The following is an 18,543-nucleotide window of genomic DNA, read 5'->3' on the forward strand; positions in this document are numbered from 1 at the left end:
TCCCTAACCCCAACATCAGATCCATTCAAATACAGTGTTGGTAGCATAAACTGATGGGTAGGACAAAATGTCAGGACACCAACATAAACAAATAACATTTTCAATTTTACCTTGCTGTCAGGTTATTTGTAAAAACAAACATCTATTTTACAGACCATTTTGAGGGATATTAACAAAAACAATGGTCCCAATGTATTTTTTGTTTTACATTTTTAATTTCTATAGCTTCTGAGAATTCATAAAGAGCCACATATTGTTAAATAATGTTATGATAGCGGTTTTAACATAAGTTATGATTGAATTGCCTCATGTTGAAGTTATGAAATAGTTTGAAACAAGCAGGAAATGTTCATGGGCCAATGACATGACCACATTGAAATGGTCTATATTTAAAAAAGACTACACTTGCAAGTTTCAGACTGGATTTAAAGCTGACTAAATATTTCCCTGCATAGACTGCAAGGCACAGTCATGCATTCAGAATGGTTTGAATCATTATAAGGGTAGTCAAATGTATATTAATGTTATCTATTATTTCTAATTCTTAATATTCTTATTTAAGTTACAGATCAGAGCAAACAATTTCTCGATAATTAAAGAGCTGTGCCCACCTCTAATTCTCACCCTGGATAGATAACCACAATATAAGGTAAATGAAATGAAATACGATTACGTTTTAGATGGGGAATATAGGCCTACTCCAGAATATGAATTTTTGATTTCAACATTTTTATTTTTTAATTTTAATTTTAAAATCATTCTTAACCCTTTAACTGCCTGCTCTACCAAATGCTTGACCATAGTTTGATTGTTTTGAAGAATGGTTTACACTACACAGAATTGTTGGTTTACAAAATAAACAAACAAACATAATCTTGTTGCACTAATACATTTAATAGTGTTATAGTAACTACACTTGATTAGTTTTATAGCAAAATAACAACAACAAGAAAGCATATTAAATGAGAATCTGAAATATTTTATGGCAAACTTTAAAAAATAAAAAGGATTTAGTATTCAAACATCTTTTATTTTGTTTTGATTATTTTTGAAATAAATTGGTCCTACACTTCAAATTATCAAATTTTCATAGTATATGTATTAATTACAGTACTTTTAGCATAATCTGACATATCAACTATTTGGTAGTGATTTATATTTTAGAATTTATTAGATGTGTTGTACAAAAATGCATTGAGTGTGTTAACTAGCAACACTAGGAGTTAAGAAATGCAATCCAAAATAGTTTTTCTTGGTGGGGCAGTTGATCATAAATGGTAATTTTTGCAACAGATTTTGTAAGAATTACTTCACTAATAAAAACACAAATTCTTGATACCAAAAACACAGAAATCTAATTGATATAAAAAAATAAATATTAATAAGTAATTTGTAATAGCTGTAAATATCTTTACACAATATGCCAATAAACTGCCATTCACAAATCATAATTAGAGATCTTAATCAAATCCTGGAAATAAATCAAAGTCAAAATGCCTTGTCATAGGAAATACAAACATTATGGTGCATTTTATCTTACTTAAACCAGGATATTCAATAGAGGTGAAAAGGACAAAAACAACCTGGTCTATCTTGTTTAACTTGACTGACATTTGAAGTAACTTCAGGGAGGAAATAAAAACAGTTTAGGAAATAATAAACAGTATTCTTGGCTTTCTAATGTTTACCACCATTAGTTGTTATATACGTCATTAGTCAAATATTTATAAAAAATGTTTACGTTTTTGGACACAGTTGGAAAAAATCCTGAATCCAGCAGCATGGAATTTCTGAAAGAAAGCTGGAAGTAGTCATTGATTGGTTGGATTGCAGCCCTGCTCGTCTTTCATTGGCTGGTTGTTCCTGAGAATATTTACATGGAGGCTCTCTCCTGATGTACGGCAGGGGGAAGGAGTGAGTGAAAAGAAAGGAAAAAGGGAGGGACTGAGTGAAAAGAATAGAGGGAGAAGAGTTCTCTTTTTCACCGTGTCAGTTAATGCACCGGGAGAGACTCAGAACTTGTTCTTCCACTAAAAGACCGCAGATCAGCTGTTTACATCTGTTGTGCTTTCTGAGGAAGATACAGTGGTGTCATCAATTTTACATTCACAGATGGCTGCACTGCGCAAAGATGGGAGCAGACGTGACAATGGATTTGTATTGATAGCTCCTGATCAATAAGGACAAAATCAGAGGGGTGACATTTTAAGGGACTTAAAGCCAGGCCTGTGAGTAAGTCTTTCTTTGGAATAAGAGCTCAAATATGCAGTGCTTAGGTTGTTTTACATGTACAAAATGTAACAATGCAACTCACTAGGGGGGAGTGATAATCATGAAGCTGGAGATTATTACAAAAAACAACATTAACAACAACAAAAACATCCAGACTGTCAGATGAAAGAGTGATTGTGCGTAACAATCATGCCACTTGATTCAGTATTGACTCCATATTAAAGAATGTGTTGTTAATTCACCTGCTGTTCCTTTGTGAAATAAATCTTTTTATATATATTTATTATTGATATGGTTAAAATTGTAGCTTCAAATCATACAATGCTAATGCTATTTTGACATAATAGATAAACATAAATAGAGTCTATTGATCCCTGAGCAGAATTAAGCATCCAGATAGACAATACCCCTCGAACACAGCTATATTTCACCTGACAGCAATAGTGGCTGTGTAAAATGACTTTTACTCTGGTATATTTGTGATATTTAAAAGGTAATCATCCTATCAGGCCTGTGCTAAAGCTACTCTGAGGCCAGATTTATGCTCTGTCTTTCAGTTATCCAGTGGTTTGATATCCCTGACTCACGTGGGATGACCATTTTGAATCAAACCGCTCCTTTTGGTCATTATTTTAAGCCTAAGGCTACAGCCTGTTATGTTTGTGTTTTACCTTATCAGTTCTGTCAAGTGAATTGACTGATTGCAAATTTACAAAGCAACCTAAACAGGAAGTAGAGATGGTTTTCTGTGATAAAAGGTCTGTAAAAAAAGAGCGGGCATGGAGAGTTAATGTATTTGGAGGTTCAGATGCCTGTCTCATTGTGCCTTGTGTCCAAGGCGATGCCTGTGTCATTTCTTTGTAAGGATTTGCTGGGCCATTCATTGGGCCTTAGCTCTTACTCTGTGCTTTACTCTCAACAATTCAACCTTGCTGTGTTCTTGGAGAGGGAAAGACGCTGTCTTGCCTTTGTGCATTCACTGGCCTCAGCCTGGCCTTCTTTAGTGAATAATTCATGCAGACTGACCTCCAGCTGTACGGTTATCTATCAGGAAACAATATGGGACTTTGACAAACACTTTGTGGGTTTGGCTGTCACTTGTATTTGAAGAAAATTATAGAGGATTTAAAGTTGGCATTCTCTTCCTGACAGTTAAACTCATAACAAAAGTGATCCACAGGAACAATTATTTTAGAATTAATTATATACACTGTAAAACCCAAAAAGCTACGGTAACTCAACCCATTTGAAGAAACCGATTGCAACAAACTATTTAAGTTCAAAAACTAATCCTAATGAGTACCGTGAACTTAATCCATTTGAATAAATAAAGCAATTTGAGCACAGTAAAACCCATTAAATTAAGAGAACTTAAACCAACTGAGTACTGTAAAACCCAAGAAGTTAAGGCAACTCAAACCAGTTGAGAAAACAGATTTCTACAAACCATTTGAGTAAAAAAAACCTATATGAGTACTGTGAACTTACTCCATTTAAGTTGAAGTAATGAGGTATTTAAATAACTCTTGAGTTCAAAACCCTTTTCAAATGAGTATAATGAGTATGTATATGTATGAGTATGAGTAGAATTAACCTTCAGTAAATTTTGAGTTAATGACACTCATTTCAATTGATAAAGTTGACTTCTAAGATTTTCAGTGCACTGTTAGATCACTTATTAAATATTTAATAAAAAAATGGGTAAACTTTTATGATATTTTGTCACCTTAGAATGATAAGGTTCTATCTGACGTGTTTGTCAAAATTGAGTAATTTAAATATTCTTATTAAATGACAACTTATTTACATCATAGGATGTTTTTTAATAAGTTGTTTACATTTTAAGACTTTTTATTTACAAAACAAATGTTACACACATACTGTTTTCTATGGAATGCAAAAACTTTAAAGCTCAGTATCTCAAAATCATTCAGACCGCAGACAGAACCTTATAATTCCAATGTGACGATTTTTAACTAAATTTTTAAAGATTTATATATATAGATTAAAAAAATTTCTATTATTTTTGATTAATTTTATAAGACTTTATTTTTTTATCTATTTTAGTTAGCTGCTAGGTTAACATTTTTAACTGTTAAGTTTAGTTTGCATTTTTTGCTTAATCTAGTATGTATTTTTGTTATATTTCAGCTGTGTAGGAGCTATAAATTGAAGTTGTTTAATGTTGTTTAAAGTTTTTATTATTTACTGTATGCAAATGCTTTGTGACTTGAAATTATTTATTGATTCAGTCTTTGAATCAATGAGTTTATTTCTGCTTTTGAATTGTATTATGAGACCTTGACCTCTGATCAGACAAGAGGATTCAGTTCAGTCTTATAAAGGGACTTTTTTGACATTTTAATTAATTTGAAACAAAATACGAAGAGTTCAGATGCAAGAACCTCTAAGTGCCATCTGAAATTTCCACCAAAAATTAACATTTTTCTCAGCCTTTCTTGTTTATGTTGAGATATTTCACTTCCAGGGAAAGGACTTATTCTTTGCCATAAGAGATATTACTGAACATACACACAGGAGAATGTTCAGACAGCATTTAGAGGTTTTTGCATCTAAACTCTTCATTTTGCATATATAAAAATAATATAGAAATACAACTGTTAAATAACACATAAAGTTCTGGCAGCTCATTACAAGCTTTGTACTGTAATTTACAGGACCAATCCATACAATACATTAAGTTCAAACTACTGAAGAACTACTGTCACTTTCTTTGATTTTCCAACAACAGCAGTTGACAGAGCAGAGATCAAGGCTCCTTGATACAAATACTTTGAAAGCATAAATAAATGGAAAACACACATAAAGAGTGAGCTATACAGGCAACTGTTAAATGGATATTTGTACAGCGTGGCACTGACGTAACTCAGCCTATTGTAAAGTTTCTTCAGCACATTTTTCTGTGTCTCCCTCTGGTCTTTCCTCTTGTTTGAGTTGTGGTTTGTATAGTTTAAGTCGTGTTGTTCTGACACATGCAGAGAGTTTTTCCCATAAATGTGGGAGGAGATGTTGTGCGAGGATTCAGCCAGTAAAGCAAGCCTGAATCTGCCACACAACGTTGAGGAATTTCACATTTTCACCCTGAAGTTAACTGTAATCACTCCTTTAGTTATTATCAGCAATATTATTACTCAAATTCATATTTTATTCTATTCAGTTCATTATTCAAAGATGTGGTGTTAGATATTTTACAGTTTAAATGCATTGTGTTTAACTGTTATACAAAAACACTACGTGTTTGAGGAATTTAACATATTAGAGTCAATGTGTTGACAGTATTTTTCTCTTTTACAGGAGTGTAGACATGACTAGAAATTAACTTCATGGCATCTCCACAGTCTCTTACCCCTCCTGATAAAGGTTAGTACATGTTATGCTGCTCATTGTTTTCAATATGTTAAAAAATCTTTTAAAAATCTGTTTTAATTTATTTTACAAAAAGACCTCAAATAGGAACCACGCACACTGTAAAAATGCAGTGTTCCTCACTGTTAATTTATGTTGTTCTAACTAGGCATATACGATTCTGACGGTATTATAACCTTGGATACAACTATCATGATTTCACTGTATTGTAATTACTGCTCTAAAATATATTATTTTTAAATGGGTAATAAATAAGTAAATAAAAAAATCCCCTTTGAAAATAAAATATTTTATTTTGAGAAACACTTCCAAAATATTTTAACAGTAAACATGTCAGGCTAAATGATTCAAATGAAACAATTACCTTCAACTAACAACTAACAAGAAACTTAATACTGCCTTCATTAGTTTCTAAAAAACAGATTTATTTACCATTTAAAATTAAAAATCTTTGAATATATTTTCTGCTGGAGATATTGTTGTCTTAAAAAACAAAAAACAAAAACGTAAATAAACGTAAATAAAAACTCTGACATATATCTTATGTGTTGTTGCTGATTTTAAAACCTTGGCTTTTCTAAATCACGGTATAACTTGAAAACAGTTATCGTCTCATGCCTTGTCCCAACACAAATTTATGAAGTTAGCTTAACAAATTTATTTGGATTGAATATAAAACAATTAAGTCATCCCAAAAAAATCTCAAGAATTGTGTTGTTTCAGCTCATTTTAAATAAGTAGTTTGAACAAGCAGTAAAAAAACTTTTTTGACTGCATAATGAATTTATTTTAGTTCTTAGTATTTAGTTTAGTTCTTTAGTATTATATCCTTGTGTGTCACGGTGGCGCAGTGGGTAGCACGATCGCCTCACAACAAGAAGATTGCTGGTTCGAGCCCCGACTGGGTCATCTGGCATTTCGGTGTGGAGTTTGCATGTTCACCCTGTGTTCGCCTGGGATTCCCCCACAGTCCAAAGACATGTGCTATAGGTGAATTGAATAAGCTAAATTGGCCATAGTGTATGTGTGTGAATACATGAATGTGTGGGTGTTTCCCAGTGTTGGGTTGTGGATAGAAGGGCATCCGCTGCGTAAAACATATGCTGGATAAGTTGGCAGTTCATTCCGCTGTGGCAACCCCTGATTAATAAAGGGACTAAGCTGAAAAGAAAATGGATGAATGAATGTATTATATCGGTATAGTTATTATAAATGTTAAAATCTTCCCACGAGCAATACTTACGGAGATTCACAACAAACCACTGCTTGGTTTCAGTTTATTTGCTGTTACAGAAATAAATGTTTAATAGTTCTTGGACCAAATTTAACAACAACTTGTGCCAAGTTTCAACACAAACTTTTACGTGACATACACTTAGTATTACACTAGTAAATGAGGAGTTTAAAGTGACAAGGCTTTTTGCATGAAGATAGTAATCTTGCATGATGATGAACTGCTGTGTCATGCGAGTATGATAGGCCTGATAAAACCAAACATGTGTAGATTATTAAAAACATTATGTAAAAAGAAAAACACAGACCCCTAAATTTCATAATTGCACTCAAAAGACAGTTCTGTATTACTAGTTTGAATTACATTTTAAATTAAGCGTTAAATGTATTAAAATTATTAATAATTAGTTTATTTTAATACAATTAATTATTACATTTATATTATAACTATTAGATTGGTTTCATCTTAGTTTTGGATTGGTTTCATCTTAGTTTTATTTTTATAACATGTATAGCTACATAATATATTGTTTGTGCACCGTGTGTATCCACAATAGTCACATCGCTGGATTCGATTGTTTATTAAAGTTTAAAAGATAACGATATTATTAAATGTAACTATTTAGAAATAATTTATACAGTGTTAATCATGATATTTAGTTTGATTGTTCAATTTATATGTTTGAATATTTTTAGACTCAGAAAACCATAAAGCACTGATTATTTACCTTTTATCTTTGCTCTGTTGTATTTATATATGCTTGTAATTTATTATATTTATTCAGATGCATTGCATGGAAAAATACTTGATCATTGTAATATATCTAAAGAAAGGAAATCTTTCAAAATAGAGGTATTCAATTAAAAAAATAACCATATCGCAATATATATAGCAGGAAAACAAAATATCCAATGTGTTGCAGCCCTACTAACATGTATGTATTGTTCTTAAAAATGGATTGGATACTTGAATCTTCAATAATTAAATAAAATTAAATTTAATTTCATTTCATTTCATTTAATTTCATTTCATTTCATTTCATTTCATTTCATTAACGCAATGCAGTGGCACAGTAGGTAGTACTGTCGCCTCACAGCAAGAAGGTCTCTGGTTCGAGCCTCGGCTGGGTCAGGCATTTCTGTGTGGAGTTTGCATGTTCTCCCTTCATTTGTGTGGGTTTCCTCTGGGTGCTCCGGTTTCCCCCACAGTTCAAAGACATGCGGAACAGGTGAATTGGGTAGGCTAAATTGTCTGTAGTGTATGAGTGTGAATCCACTGCGTAAAACATGTGCTCGATAAATTGGCGGATCATTAATAATAAAGGGACTAAGCCGAAAAGATAATGAATTAATAATAAAAATTAAATTAAATTAAATTAAATTATTTAACTTAGCTTGGCACATGTACACGCCTACACGCTGTTACCCCACATACTCTTATTCAAATACAGATCTTCCAAGCCCAGTGGTGTGTAGTCATGATTTAGTAGCCCTGCCAAGATGTTTGAGGAGGTGACATCACACTGTTCACTGCACTCTCTGACACAAACAAGCCCAAACAAAGGGTATCTGTGCATGACACATTAGGGTGCGCTCTTCAAATACAGAGAAATCATAATGACAGTGTATTTACCCCTGCACGTCATTTGTTCTGGTACATTACAAAACAGTATATTGTGTAAACCACTGAAACATAGTTACCTAGAGGGAACACGGCATTACCCACTTAATCTCTCGAGATCTTTGGAAACTGCCTGAGCGCTCAAGGTAACTGACCATATGCTGCAGCAGAGCAATTCTTGCACCATATGCCACCTGCTCTTGACACACAATCATCCTGCAGCTATGGAGACTGTTTGCATGAGGCAATCGCTAAAATTTTTAGGTTCACCCAAAATTCACCTGGCCGGGTCTAAGAGGTTTTCATACTTCTGCTGGAGTGAGGGGGTTGAGGACAACAAGCGGCATGGTAAAACCATTGTTTTGTTGGTTTTTGTGATTGTTGAAGTAAATAGAGGGCTGAGGATTGCATGATTACTGACCTTTAGAGCCATTTTCAAGTCATGTGAGTTTATATTGGACTGCTATGAAGTAACTTCTGTTATTTTATAAGGTAAATGTGCACCAAAAAAAACTGTAGAGATATAAAGATATAAATGTGAGCATATAAATTTCTTCTTTGCTATACTATAACTGATTTGCACAAGCCACTTTCATAGTTAAAACATTTAGTTGTATGAAGTACTTTCAGTTGCGTATTCTCCGAAGAGACCATATGGTCAAATGTGTAATCCTGCTCATCACATGATCTGTTTTTCTCCATCTTGTGCGGTCTGTAATCTGTATTCCTGCACTTTGGATTCTTTTCCTAAATGTAATGTTCCAACAACTGGTCAGACATGGCCAAAAAAGTGATGTAATAGTTGCTTAACTTGGCTTTATGGTTAACAAAAAGAAAAATACAGGCTGTCATTATTGCTTTGGGATTCGGCTTACAACACGCTTACACTTTTAGTACGTGTAACAGATGTGTATTATTATTTTGTCCATCTGTTCAGTGTTTGTGGTATGTGTTATCAGTGTCTTGGCTTTAGGCTTGTGAGGATTGGGTGTTTTTCGAACCAAATGATGACTCACGAGGATTTTGTTTCCAGTGTTATGGTCAAAACATATTTTAGAGCCTCCCCTTTGACTCAATCTGGCTTCATAATGGAATGCAAATGGAGCTGCTTAGATACAAGAGTGTGCTCTGAATTATAAAGACACAATTGTTTGTTGTTTATGCTTTTATGTCAAATTGGATTATGCACACTAAGTCAGAGTGTTACATCGCAATCAGTGCATAACAGACGGGTCTTGGGGCTTATATTGTTACACTAATAAACAAAACTCTTATGAAATTAAATAGTTTCTTCTCTGTTTTTAAAACCTGGATATTAGGGCTGAACAACACAATGCTTTATTATTGATATCACTGTGTGTATCTGCAATAATCACATCACGAGATGTGCCATGTTGAGTAGGGATAATAGTTGAGGAGAGTCACTGCAGTGATAGTTTATCATATGCATATGTTTTTTAAGGCCTGGGACTGTGTGAGCATTTCAAGGGAGCTTCTAGTATTCAATAACTTAAAAAGACAAATTTCCTTGAAATATTTACATAATAAAGACTATGCAGTGCTATTTTACATTTGATTATTCAATTTATGTATAATAGACCCTTTTCACATTTCCAGGAAGGCGTCCTGGTTGGGTAAACTTAAAGCGCAGTGAACCGGCGAGCAAAAAAATATTTTTATTTTATATTTTACAAGCCTATTTGCTAAAATAATAAAAGAAAAAACTCCTTAATGGCATTATCAAGACTTTCAGAAAAAGGAAGAAAACTTGTGTTAGACTGATGACAGCAGCAAGAGGAGAGATAACGTCAAACTTACCTTCAGCCCCATAAGTGCTGCATTAGAAACACTTCACATAAGTGGAAATTTGTTTTTTGTAATTTGATGCAAAGATAATATAATACATATAAATTTTCATACGTTTAAAAAAAATCAATATTAAAAACTTTTAGGAATTAGAGATCATGATGACTGTTAAACGCATCTCAACAGTCTTGTGAAAAGGCTCCATACTATTAAGACTTCCCAGAAAAGCACTGTTTATTCCACTGTTGTATTGTATATTTATGCTTGTAATTTGTTTATTATATTTTATGCATTAATTATTTCCCTGTAACATCGTCCCTATCAATCTAAATTAACAAATAATTTCGAAATAGAGCTATCTAAATCATTTGGCTAAATGTATTTCATAATCACAATATATACAGCAGAAAAGCAAAATATTGCAATGGCAGATTCTTTTTAATATGATAAGCCCTACCACATATCTACATTTGTAAAAACAAGGGTCACACTTTATTTTGATGGTCCGTTTGCTTAATATAAGTTACAATGCATCTGCATGCCAACTAAATCTCATTAGATTATAAGTAGACTGTTAGGTTGGGGTTAGGGTTAGTGTAAGTTGACATGTACTTGCAAAGTTTCTTATAGTCAGTTAAATGTCTGTTGAAGGAGCAGTATCAACAGATATTAAGCAGACAGTCACTGAAATGGACCATCAAAATAAAATGTTTACCAAAACAGGCTTAGGGGTGGGTGAGATTGTTGTGATTTGTGGCAATACTAATCACACTAGTAATGCTCAAACAACCACTCAAAACATTCCTGACATCCCAAGTGAGATGCTTACTAACTATTCAAGCAATAATATAGCAACACTAAAACACCCACTCAGAAAATGCTATCCACCAAATAGCAATGCTCAAACAACCACTCAGATCCACTTAGCCTTTAAACCGCATAGCAATGCTCAAACAACCATTTGTAACCAACAACCAACACCTAAACAATCACTCAGAAAAACTTTTGGAAACCTCATAAAATCATATAAACCACCTGTAGAAACACTCTAACACCCTTTTACCAACTCAAACAATCACTCAGAGTACTTTACCAATGCTTACAACAAACCCAGTACACTCTCATAACAACATAGCAATCAGAACTGAGGAGAACTGGTCGCCTGGCTGACCCTGATTTCTCCTTCGGTTTTGTCTATACTTCCGCCAATTGGTAGAGTTTTTGTCAACAAATGTCTTTGTCAACAATGACCATGCGGTCACTTATTCATCGATGTAGAAAAATTGATGTAAAATGTTCATCATTTAAAAAAATATTTGCATTGAGAGAGACATTTATATTAAACTAAATCGAATCAGTTTTAGTTAAACTATTACTACATTAGGACTTCTACCACTACTCTATTATCTGCCTGATGTGCTATAATGTTTCCATAAATTAAAAATAATGTGACGGCTTTTTATTCTGTTTTCTTCATCTGCTAAGCTGCTTTGGCATTATCTAAATTGTAAAAAGTGCTATACAAATAAAGATGGATTGAATTGAACAAATCTAAACTCAAACACTCAGATAACAGGGTGTCTGCTGGGTCTTAAAAGGTCCTAAAAAGTTTCAGAAACTACATTTTAGGCCTTAAGAAATCCCAAATTCACTGATATATGATGTTGTAGGTCTTAAATCATTTAAAACAGGTCCTAATTTTGATTTGTCCAAGTAAAGCTTATTCAATTGAGCTGACATTCATTCAATGACCAACAATACAATAATAAGTGTATTACAACAATAAGTTTTTTTTTTTTATTTCAAAGAGATAAAATTCCCAACAGCTCTTAGATATTTTTACAGCATATTCCCCAAATTAAATTTCTTAATCAGGTAAAAAAACTTAAAAACAATTACACAAATTCCACATGATAATATCGGGCCAATAGAAAAAATCCTTAGTCGTTAACCCTGTATAAATCAAAGATTTTATTCTTAATGGTCTTAAAGGACTCTTAAAAAGTCTTAGATTTGACTACCTGAAACCTGCAGAAAAACCTGAGAAAATTTTATGAACACCATTAAAACCAAGCAGAAAAACCCTGAGAACTCTAAAGAAGGCTTACCAGTCACCTTGCAACACTTGCATAGTAATTCCCAAACAAATTTTAAGAACAACACAACCTGACAGTACAGTTTCCTTACTATATAAATAAGCATAAACTGAATGTTTTTGTTGGAATACGATATAGAGCCACCATTTTAGTACAGGGTAGGACCCCTTTGAAATGAATGTGAGACCAAGGTACAGTGGAGGACTGGCCATCCAAAGCCAGAGATATATACACATATATACATATACATAATCTATGATCGGGAGTTTTTCCGGTGGTCATTACGCAAATATTTTTTAAAATGACGAAAATTATCATTTTACATCACTTTTCTACATCAATGAATAAGTGATCACATGGTCATTGTTGACAAAGAGCGTGTTTTTGTGTGCAATGTATTATTCTCCCTCCCTTTTAAATTTGATCTAATTTGTGTCCTGAAACACTCCTCTTTTCCTGCTTTCACTTCTCATTCTAACAGAAGGAACTATTAGTTCGTGAATGAATCCTCGTTATGAACGACTCATTCACATAGCTGACAATAATACAAGTTTCTGGCAGCGCAGCATCTTGTTGTCACATTTTATTTACATTGCTTGCTTATTTTATTAAACAAAACTAGCATAGGCCTAGTATTAAGTGTGAGTTCAGAGCTACTTTGCCTTATGGTCATGGCAGTAAGAGACTGTAATATTATCCACACTTGTTTAGTACAAAAGTTCATTACAGAAAAAAAATGTAAAAAACTAAATCTTACCTATGAAATGTGATGCCTTTGTGCTTTGTTTTCTTTGTTTGCTCATTACTACACCCATATGCAGTGCAAAAGTCCAGCCTCTTTAGATTGACTTTAGTCTTCTTGACTAGTCTGGTAGAATGACGTTTGTCCAGGCAGCACTGTACAAATGTGGAGTTGACACATGCTCAGGGTCCGTATGTGATATCTAGTGTATACATTTATGGCTTGATTTACGTTCTTCAGAAACATATAGGTGACATTACGGATACTACATCCATATCTTTTACAGTCAATGCAAAATACTCATTAGGGCCAGACCGAATCTGCAGACAGTTTTTTTCTATTTCCGTGCAGGATTTTGTTAAAAATGTGCGGATTTATGCGAAATGATTTTAGGAGTATCATAACTAAAAACTTAATATAAGAACTAAAACGTAATACCTTTTTAACTTGTATCTAATGTTTACAATGCAAATCTAATTAGATGCATTGTTTACCAGATAAAAGTGGAAGTCTTCTATATCTACTAAAAGACAGAAAATATTAATTTACTCTTTATTGTAAATAAATTAAATGAACATTTTGATATTAGTCAATAATCATACTAAAATAAATAAAAATAATTTTAATATAAAGAATAAATATAAATTTGCACACATTTACACAAGTAAATAAACAGAATCAATGATGGGCTTGAAATCTTTGGAAATCTTCGAAATTCTGCGCCCGCAGATTCTGTGTGGGCCTACTCATCAGTTTAGAGCAGGGATGTCCAGACTCAGTACTGGAGGGCCGGTGTCCTGCAAAGTTTAGTTCCAACCCCAATCAGACAAAGCTGACCTAACTAATCAAGCTCTTACTAGTCTAGAAACATCCTTGCAGGTGTGTTGAAGGAAGTTAGAGCTCAAATCTGCAGGACACCGGCCCTTCAGGACCGAGTTTGGACACCCCGGTTTAGAGTGTTATGCTAGCTCTAATTTTGTCAAATGAATGTTTATCACATTGTTTATGTATATGTTTAGTAGCTGTGTGAATAAAACTAGCACCTTCTACATGCTAGCATGCATTTTAACTTGTGGAATAGTAGCTTTGATTCATCATTCATGACTTTCTTAGACAACTATCATAAACACACTAGCAACTACAGCAACACCTTGAAATCCTCAAAATACTCACTTAACTAGCAATGTTTTTGTGTGTTGTCTTAGAGTCCATGGTCACTGGTGTGACTCAGAAGCCCCAGGAGGAGGAAGAGGAGGATGAGGATGATGAGGAAACTGGTGAGAAGTTTGAGTTTGACGACAGTGAAGACGAGAAGAATGCAGTGGAGGATAAAGAGTCAGGAACTCCTCATGTGGAAGCTGAGCTTTCAGGCAGCTCTGATGTAAATGCACTTTATTGTCAATCTATGAAGCATGTCATGCACAGTAATCAGCCAGCAGTCAACGGAGGAACCCCTGCTGGTGTGGAGGAGCAGAATATGCCCACACATCCTCACACACACCCAGGTTTGTTTGCATAGTATGTACAGTATCAAAAGGTATACAAAAGCAATACCAAACAAAATATTAATTCAGTTAAGTATAAAGTCTGCCTTTTCAGTTTCATCTCAGTCGTAGTGCTTATTTTTGCTGTTAAATTTACACTAATAAATAATGAATGTATAATTTTAATATTTAATATTATCCACATGCCATATACTGAAAACCATAAGGAATAATTAATGATAATTTAAATGATAATGATCAAATGAAATAAAAATGATAATTTAAATACACAATACATACTAGTATGTAACAAAAAAATGTAATATATAAATGATTAAAATATATATATATATATATGTATATATGTATATATATATATATATATATATATATATATATATATATATATATATATATACACATACAGTGCTTAGCATATATGCGTACACCCCCCAGAAATCTTTCATTTAAATAAATATTTTCTATAGGATGCTTTTTAATATTATATTTGTGCATATACATTAGATTAGTCAGTACTGAAGCCAAATCTGGAGCTTATCTAAAAAAATAACTTACAATAATGGGTAAAAAATGAGTACACCCAAATTTAGATGTTTAAGAAAAATAATAAATACAATTTTCTAAAATAGCAAAAATCAAGAAAAACAAAACCTATATACAATTTTGTTGAAATTTTGTAAGTAAGTTTTTTCTTTTTTCAATATTTTGCATCAATTTAAATATATTATCTTTCTATTTCTAAAGATGTTTGGCGACTAAAATATTATTCTCATAAATATATCTGATTAATAAATCTGTTTTGTTGAAATGCATCAATATAGATTACCTTTATTCACTGAGAAATGGATAAAAATATTCATTTTCAAAATGGGGTGTACTCAATTATGCAAAGGACTGTATATAAAAATGTGTTGCCATTTTAAAGAAGAATGTAGCAATTTCATATATTTTATTTGTTAAATCAGTGTGAAATGCATGAAGAATAATTTGTGTTATAATAAGTATTGTATATGAAAAAAATCTGCCCTGTTCAGACAAAATAAACGAGGAGATCATTCAAGCATTTCAAATAGTGGATTTATTTTATAGCTCATTTAATTTACAAAACCAGTCATTACCTTTAAATTACTTTCATTTACAACAATAAATCCTACAATTCTGCATGAGTAACTTACATTTTGCACCATGTGTCACAGAACAGACTCAGTCTAAATGGATCACTGGGTTAAATTAGTCATAAATTATAGTCTAGCTCTGAATTAATTGTTAACTTGTAAAAGAATTGCTCAACAATTTCTGCAGTTAAAATTTGTGTTTTTCAAAATATATAAAATGTGCAAATATACAAATATACAAAAAATATACAAAATATTCCTACAACAAAAAACTCCAATAAAATACTTGAAAAAATGTACTCAAAGGGATAGTTCACCCAAAACTGAAAATTGTGTCATCAGTTGCTCCCTTTTTACTTGTTCAAAGTTTGTTGTTTGAGTTTCTTTTTTTCTGTTGCACACAAACAAAGATATTTTGAGGAATGCTGTAAACCTGTAAATATTGACTATCATAGTTTTTGTTTTTTTCTGTATGTACGTCAATGATTACAGATTTTCAACTTAAAAAAAAATGTATCTTTAGTGTTCAACACAAGAAAGTAAGTCAAACAGGTTTGGAACAAGTGAAGGTTGATTAAAAGTGTAAATTAAATTTTTGGGTGAATTATTGTACAAACACCTACGGTTCACCACTGATATTTAAGCACCTTATTGAAATCTTTTTTTGTAAGTGATTAAAAAAACAAATTCAATTAAATATTAAACAGCTTTTTTTCTTCCCACAGACATGGTAGCCAGACAGTCTCCTGATGGGTAAGATTGTTTGTTTTAACACACACACAGCTGATGCTGTGAGACATTCATGCCTTGTGCTTCAAACATTTTCCAGATGAACATCTTGAACCTTATTATTCCAACAGGATGTCATCCATAAAAGCACTATAAATCTTTATATGCTCACTGTTTTAACAGTTTTTCATCTAAAGGACTTGTTCTGTTTTAGTTATGTATTCATAGGGTTGATGATTTACCCTCCTTGAACCTTTTAGTTATTTAGCAGCTTGTTCTGGCTCTGTGACCTTTAAAGGTTATATGACAGATTTTTAGCACACATTTAGTAACAAGATTAAGCATTTAAATACTTTTGCATTCCTGTTTTGTTTCAGGAGTTCTGTTTCGATTGAGCCTCGAGCAGCCGAAGAACAAACCACCATTTTGAAAAGAAATATCATTTATGAAGGTAATACATGCGGCATACCATATCAAAAAATTTGTCTTGTTTGTTTGTGGTTATGAATGTTTTGAAATCAATCTATTTAAAGCAGTTTACCTGGATGTCCCAAAATTTGTCATTAGTGCCTAACAATGTCTTAAAATGACTTGCAATGTTGAACAGGTTGAACTAAAGTCAATTATAATGTCATGAGCATCACAGGAATGGTTCAGATCAAATCTGCAACACACACACTGCTCACTGTAAAACAAATCTTTAGAAGAATCAAAGAAACTTTTCTAGTCATCCCAACTTAAATTAATCAAACAGACTAAAATATTTTGTTAAACTTTGTATAGCTACAAAAATCTAGTTACCATCTGATTAACTAAGTAAATTAAGTTAAAGTACAGGTTTTCCACGCTTCTTAAAAGTACTTGAATTTCAGACATGTGGATTCAAGGCCTGTAAAGTACTTAAAAACAAACAGAGGTCCTTGAAAGAGCTTGAAGTTTGAAATGAAATTTGTTTATGGTTTTATTTCAACAAATGTACTCGATTGTCAAAAAAAGAACAAAAAAAATGACAAAGTCTTCAATTAAAAAATCATAAATTTATATATATGACGCAGTGGCGCAGTAGGTAGTGCGGTCGCCTCACAGTAAAAAGGTCGCTGGTTCAAGCCTCGGCTTGGTCAGTTGCTGTCTCTGTGTAGAGTTTGCATGTTCTCCCTGTGTTCGTGTGGGTTTCCTCCGGGTGCTCCAGTTTCCCCCAGAATCCAAAGACATGCGGTACAGGTGAATTGGGTAGGCTAAATTGTCCATAGTGTATGAGTCTGAATGAGTGTATGGATGTTTCCCAGAGATGGGTTGCGGCTGGAAGGGCATCCGCTGCGTAAAACACGTGCTGGATAAGTTGGCGGTTCATTCCGATGTGGCGGCCCGGATTAATAAAGGGACTAAGCCGACAAGAAAATTAATGTATATATATATAAATGTATATGTGTGTGTGTGTGTGTGTGTGTGTGTATATAATTATATATATATATATATATATATATATATATATATATATATATATATATATATATATATATATATATATATATATATATATATATTCAAAATAATATTTTCAAAATGAAAATGTGTAGTTGCATATTATATGTGTGTGTACTGCTTAAATCAATTATGTATAAATACACAAGCTTGCATATATTTGAGAAACAGTTTTTTTTAATGTTTAGATTTATTTATATATAGGCAGCACAGTTGCACAGTGGGTAGTACAATCGCCTCACAGCAAGAAGGTCAATGGTTCGATGATGGGTTGCAGCTGGAACGGGATTCGCTGCGTTGAACATATGCTGGATAAATTGCTGGTTCATTCCGCTGTGGTGTCCCTAGATTAATAAAGGGACTAAGCCAAAAAAAAAAGAATAAATGAATGTATAAATAATATATGTTAAATAAAACATAAAAAATAAATAATTATGTTACAAATTATATATCAATTTAAAAATCAATGTAAGTTTTAGTTTTGTGTTTTGTTTTTATGTATGTGTGAATATTTATGAAAACAAAATATGTTTTGGATTTGATTTATTTAATTGCAATTAATCGCTGCCCAGCACTATGTTGCTTTCACATGAAA

The 18,543-nt window shown here is 32.7% G+C and overlaps 1 protein-coding gene across 42 annotated transcripts in view; it reads left to right on the forward strand.

Moving 5' to 3' along the window:
- The window catches only part of arhgef10lb (Rho guanine nucleotide exchange factor 10 like b), a 101,255-nt gene that overhangs the window by 1,215 nt on the left and 81,497 nt on the right, over window positions 1–18,543 (forward strand). For 14 of the 42 annotated variants that reach the window (XM_087307048.1, XM_087307049.1, XM_087307054.1 and 11 more), the window contains exons 1-4: window positions 8,509–8,821; window positions 14,323–14,622; window positions 16,463–16,490; window positions 16,844–16,917. In XM_087307048.1, coding sequence (XP_087163174.1) covers window positions 8,632–8,821; window positions 14,323–14,622; window positions 16,463–16,490; window positions 16,844–16,917 — 592 coding nt within the window. In that variant the 5' untranslated portion in view covers window positions 8,509–8,631. Of the gene's footprint in view, window positions 1–562; window positions 650–1,988; window positions 2,233–5,547; window positions 5,614–8,508; window positions 8,822–14,322; window positions 14,623–16,462; window positions 16,491–16,843; window positions 16,918–18,543 lie in introns of those variants that run through there. The other 28 variants (XM_087307060.1, XM_087307070.1, XM_087307072.1 and 25 more) reach the window with 6 other exon arrangements.

This window comes from Danio rerio, chromosome 23 (assembly GCF_052040795.2).
Source record: "Danio rerio strain M-AB ecotype USA chromosome 23, GRCz13ab, whole genome shotgun sequence".
Taxonomy (NCBI): Eukaryota; Metazoa; Chordata; class Actinopteri; order Cypriniformes; family Danionidae; genus Danio; species Danio rerio.